Here is a 5869-nt window from a genome sequence, read left to right as displayed (position 1 = left end):
CCCCCCCCCCCCCACGGTACCAATTTTCACATGTTCTGAGAGTCTCGTTAACTCCCTGCTTGCATCCCTTTGGGGCCAAGCTCTGCTTTTCTCCCCCAGCCCATAATACTAAGCCATAGAGGCTGGGTTCAGGCTGCTTGCAGCAGATGCCCCAAGCCCAGCAGACCGCCCTGTTTTCCTACACTAAGCACAGAGCTGCTCACACCTAAGCCCTTTCTAGAAGAAAGCATCCTCCCCACTTAGCTGCCACTTCTCTTCTCTCGCAAAAAACATTTTTCATTTGACATTTTCCACAAGGCTTTTCCAATAAGAAACAACCACAACAAGGATCCATTTTTTCTGAACGCTAGCAACCCAAAGGAATTTTAATTCTTTTCAATGGAGCTCTAACACGTGTCCAGGGCTTTTTCCTCCTCATGCCAGATTTCCACTGCCCTGACACGGAGCTGTTGATACATGTGCATGTGTGTACATGCATGGATAAACGCATCCATGCATCTCACAGGGGAAAAAAAGGCATCGTTTCTCCCGAATTTTCATCTTGCTGAGTCCGAGCTGCAGAGTGGCAGTGCGTTGCTGGAGCAGCTTTGCTCTGCGGTTGCTCCACCATTGTATTTCCTGAGGCCGTGGAGGACATCCAGTGCATGTCCTGCTGCACTCTTCTACTGCTTTTTCATTTGTCCTCCAGGAAAAACAAACTGTGCTGTCTATCCCTAATGCTTGAGAAGTGGCAGATAGTAGAATGTGCTGAACCTTCCTATTGCTCCTCAGTCGAACAATAGAAAATGGCAGATTTTCTTCATTATTCGGCGATTAGGGGATAGGATGGCGTAAAGTGTCTTTGCTAATGACTCCAATAGCTCGTGGCACTGCTCATTTCCGTAGCAAGCAGCAAGCAGGGCTCTGGGCTTGTTAAAGAAGCTGGGGTGTGCTTGCTGGGGATGTGCAGGGGAGTGCGGTGCTGCACGCACGCAGCCAGCCCTGTTTGGAGCTGCAGCAAATGGAAAATCTGTGGTCATGCTGGAGCCGGTGGCACAGCCCAGCACTGTTGTGTAAAGCCTTCAGGATGGGAAAGCAGCATCTTGCTGCCAGCACCGGCAGCCAAGGCAGCGGGAGGCATTTGGGGCTGTGGTGCGGGGGTCTGCAGCCCTTTCCCACAGTCTCAGATGTGCAGAGAGCCTCAGGTCCCCGGGCTGGTTGTCTTGCTCCAGCTCGCTGCCCTCCCGCTGCTGCTGCAGGCAGATATTCCATCTGGAGATGGGAATATTGTGGCTGGGGGATGCTGGAAACGGGGGGTCACCCGCAGAGCCTCTCTGCTGTGGCTGTGCTCTCCTGGTCCAGCAGCAGTCATCCCTATGGCGCGGGGAGAGCAAGTCTGCGTGGAGGGGACTGGGATTACAGCAGAAGCCAAACCCAGGGGAGGAAAGCAAGTAAGAGTCTCTAATGTCATTAGGGGAATTACTGGAGAGGATTTGCCAGAACAGATCAGACCATCAGTCCTTCAGGGCCAGGCTGCTGACTCTGGCAATGACCAATATGGTCTGCATCAGGGGAAAGGCAAAAATCCCCTGGTAGTGTAGGGCTGTGTGGGGCAGTAATTCCTTCCTGACCCCTTTGGTGATCGGCTTACGCCCTGAAGCATGAGATTTGATTACCCTCTTAGACTTATAAGGTTAATTCTTTGAGATGGGGCGCGTGCCCACGTGCATCTCAGCCCCTTTGCGTGGCGCAGCGGGGTTTGGTGTTTCCCTGCCCTATAGCTGCTGGATGTGTAGGGCACATGCAGCTGATGCTTTCGTGGCAGGGCTGGTTAAAGGGCAGGTGTGTGCTTTTCTCTGCAAGGAGAGCTGTGGGCACCGAGAAAAAGGATTACTTCTGTGCCGTGTCCCTGGGGAGGAAACATCTTCTTCTCAGAGGGATGGGGATCCTTCGGTGCTTTGGTCTGCTTGTCACTGCTCAGCTTGCTGTTTCGTTCTGGACAGGTGACTCAGAGCTGAGGGGATCCTGAGAAGTTCAGGGCAGCCCCAGCACTGGGTGGTTTTGGATCCCTGGGTGATGCAGGGCAGCAGGATGCCCGCTGGCCACGTGAGCTCGCACTTGGAGCTGGGGCGAGTGATGCACGTGGCGGAGAGCAGCGGGTGAGGTGATTAGAACCCAATCTCGTTACTGCTTAATCATCTTCAGGAGATGGCTGGGAGGGATGAGATGTGCTCCAGCTCCAGCAGCAGGGATGGGGAGGCATGGGCCGTGCCCTCACAGGTCACTGAGTGCGTGCTAGGCTGTGGCGACGATGCCTTGGGAAGCTCAGGCTCAGCTCCTGTGGCACTGCTGAGCCAAAGTCTCATTGAGCTCCTCCCTCCACACCTCAGGCTGGAGCTGCTCAGCTTCAAGATCAATGCTGTGACTGTGGTCCTAAGTGGGATTGAGCCCTACCTTGCACGCAGACAGCGAGGGAGCAGCCTTCTAGCACTGCAGGGTGTCACAGCTGGTCACTGCCTGTGCCCCAGGACGCTGCTTCGCACACACTTGAAGCAGTGTGGGAGCCTCCCCTCCATGCTTTTCTATTCCTTTCCTCTGGCTTTTTGTTAAGAGAGCAAGTGTTGCACCTTTCTGGGGGTTCAGGAGCATTTTGCAGCTGCTTACAGCATCCATGGGTGCTGTGACTGGGATGAGGAGCCCCAGACCAGCACCTCCAGCCGGCTGCATCCTGGTGGGTGTTGGTGCAGACTGGGAATCACTTGGATTTGGAGCCTGCACCCAGCCATGGCCACCTCCTGTTGTGCAGCTCTCCCTCCATGAGATGTTCAGTGCTCATGCAAGTTACCAGGAGAGCAGGAAACAGTGCTGGCAGGTGGAACACGCAGCTCTCTGACTTCTGGGGCACAAAACTGCACTTCACACCTGTGCTTTCCAAGCTGGGGCCGGGTGACATCCAGGCTGCTGTGGTGAGCTAGGAAGAGCTCTGCACTGTGAGAATATTCAACTTAAAATCCCCCCAGCAACCCGCAGCCCCTGAACAGATGGTAGCTCTGCTGGGGATTTTGCTGAAATTTATTTTCTCTTGATTTGGCAATATGCAATTTCCAATGCTGATAATCATCTCTGCGCTTGTGAAGTGTCTGCCTTGCGAGCCCAAAATAGGCATCAGCACAAATCTGTTGGGCCATGCAGAAGAGGGAGGTGGGAGAAGAGAGCTTGGGATTGTTGTCCACTTGGGGAAGCTGAGTACAAGAGGTGTCCTGCTGTTACCTTCTTTTGGCTTCTCCTCCAGTGTTCATCCCAAATCCCTTCTGCTTGCTTCCAGGTGACCTTCACCAAGCGCAAGTTCGGCTTGATGAAGAAAGCCTACGAGCTGAGCGTGTTGTGCGACTGCGAGATCGCCCTGATCATTTTCAACCACTCCAACAAGCTGTTCCAGTATGCCAGCACCGACATGGACAAGGTGCTGCTCAAGTACACTGAGTACAACGAGCCCCACGAGAGCCGGACCAATGCGGACATCATTGAGGTGAGGCCACATCCGCGTCCCACTGGAGGGGGGCTGGGATGGGGAGGAGGCTGAGCAGGATCTGAGGGGAATGAGCAGACCGCCAGGCTGATTTGGCATCTTTTTTTCCATCAAACTTTGGTGCTGTTGGAAGCCATCTGGAGTTATGTGCTGGTTTACTGCTGTGAAATGGGGGTGCAGTGTGGCTTTTTGGGATTTTCCAGGTAAATCAGGTTGGGTTTTGGAAGTATCTCCCAGGGCTGCAACTGGCCCCGTGAGCTGTGTCATTTGTACACAGTGGGGCTACAGGAGGGCACCAGCAGCTAACACCAAGTGACGTTGGCTGGGGAGGCCTTTGAGTGCCTCTCCTCTGAGCTCTGCTCAGAGCACAGCCTGCCTCCCACTGGGTTGGTGGAGATGCATTTTGTGAATCCTATCTGAGCCAGCTCTGTGGCAGGGATGACAAGGGCTCAGTGTCCAACCCTTGCTGAGGCTGGCGACACCCACTGCTCCCTCCAAACCAGCAGCCTTGCAGGCTGCTCTCAGCCAGCCCACTCTGGCCATCCCCACCACATCCTCCTCATTCCCGTGTACCATTCTGGAGCATAGGATGCTCGCTAAGCTCCCCAGCCACATCGTGGCAGTGATGTGACAGAACCACGCGTGTGTCACTCATCAGCTGCAAGCTGTGTGTGGGCAGCTCCCTTTACGCATGGGCAAATTCAGACAAATGCGAGGGCTGCCTGGGTAATTATTGACATTATGGGCGGGCATCAATTAGCACCGGTGGAACCGTTAGTCACTTTGGGGCTTGCATGGCGAGGATGCTGCAGACCGTCCTCTCCTGCCACTTGGACCTGTGATTTCTGCCTTTGAAGCCCTCTGGTGCAAATCAGGCAGTGAGCTCAGGCTTTGATTTCATAAAGAGAAAAAACAGACAATCCCACAACCTAGCTCAAAAAATCTGGCTCTTTTGGGGTTGTTGTTTTTTTTTTCCCACCTCCCTGAAGCGTCTCTTTGTGAGCGCTTTGAACCAGCATCCGCTGCCCTCTGCGCTCCTGCTCAGCACCAAGCAGCCAACAAGCACCTATCTGTTGACCTTCCTAATTGTTCAGAATGCTCTTTCTGGATGTTATTTGAAGCACTGTGGTAGTAGCCTTACCCTGGGAACAGTAGGGCCTCATGCACTTCAGTTGCTGCATTTCACAGCCACGGTTCCCTGCCTCGCTCGTTGGTGCAACCTTGCCCAGCCTCCCCAGGATGCTCATACTGGAGCTCGCAGCATTGAACAGATTTGTCTCAGCCTAAAAATACCGTAAACATTTTGGGCAGCATTCTCTGTTCCCTTATGGTCCAAGATGCAAACACTCCCAAGCCGACAAGTTACACGCAGTCCTTGGCACCCAAAGAAATGCTGTGTTTGCACCACATGAAAAGATGAATCTGCATCCAAAGCTGGAGAGAGGAACATGGGAAGCGGAAGGACACTGGCGGATGGTGGGGAGAGGAGCCGAGGCTCAGCATGTCTAGCCAGCAGAGCTGCTGTCATCTGCTCTGAGATCCTGTTCAGGCGGGTTCAAAGCCACTCAGGCATCCATTCTCGTCCTCATCCCTTCTCCTTGTGTGCAACATGGCTTGGACTGCTTCAAGATGTTTCTGTTTTCTGTTCCAAACCCTGCCAGGACCATTCCTGATCGTGGAGTTTGCTGGACTCAGATTGGGTCTCACTAGAGCCCCAGTTCTGTGCAGGTTCTTGATGTCTCACCTATCAGATCTTCAGCATGTCTTCTTCTCGGAGGTTCAGGGCATGGTGGGAGGCTTGGCAAGCACAGCAGTGGGGTCAGGATCCTGCTCTACCCTACGGGCAAGGGACAAAGCTGACTGTGAGGCCTGCGTTTTGGTTGGAGATGTTTGAGTGGCTGAAGGGGTCACTGGCTCTGTGTGACACCCGTGTCCCATTCCTGTAGAAGAGACACAGCCCTGTGTGCCTCCAGAAGCACTTTAGGGGTATGAGGACGGGGTGACACAGGCCTGGCCAGTGGGGCCTTGCACAGCACAGGGATTCAGCTGACAGTAGTGGAGCTTTGCATGGCACAGGGGTTGAAGCAGTGGGGCCTCGCATGGCACAGAGATCAGGGCTGGCACCAATGGGGCCTCGTGTGGCACAGAGATCAGGACTGACACCAGTGGGGCCTCGCGTGGCACAGAGATCAGGGCTGGCACCAATGGGGCCTCGTGTGGCACAGAGATCAGGACTGACACCAGTGGGGCCTCGCGTGGCACAGAGATCAGGGCTGGCACCAATGAGGCCTCGCGTGGCACAGAGATCAGGGTTGGCACCAATGGGGCCTCGTGTGGCACAGAGATCAGGACTGACACCAG

General features: G+C 54.4%; 1 protein-coding gene across 4 annotated transcripts in view; it reads left to right on the top strand.

Moving 5' to 3' along the window:
* Positions 1-5869, top strand: part of MEF2D (myocyte enhancer factor 2D) — a 32105-nt gene that overhangs the window by 399 nt on the left and 25837 nt on the right. For all 4 annotated transcript variants that reach the window (XM_010723864.3, XM_010723862.3, XM_010723861.3 and 1 more), the window contains exon 2: positions 3305-3508. In XM_010723864.3, the coding sequence (XP_010722166.1) occupies positions 3305-3508 (204 nt within the window). The remainder of the gene's footprint in view (positions 1-3304; positions 3509-5869) is intronic.

This window comes from Meleagris gallopavo, chromosome 27 (assembly GCF_000146605.3).
Source record: "Meleagris gallopavo isolate NT-WF06-2002-E0010 breed Aviagen turkey brand Nicholas breeding stock chromosome 27, Turkey_5.1, whole genome shotgun sequence".
NCBI classification, from domain to species: domain Eukaryota; kingdom Metazoa; phylum Chordata; class Aves; order Galliformes; family Phasianidae; genus Meleagris; species Meleagris gallopavo.
Note: the sequence above shows the minus strand (reverse complement) of the source record. Positions and strands in the feature narration are given on the sequence as shown.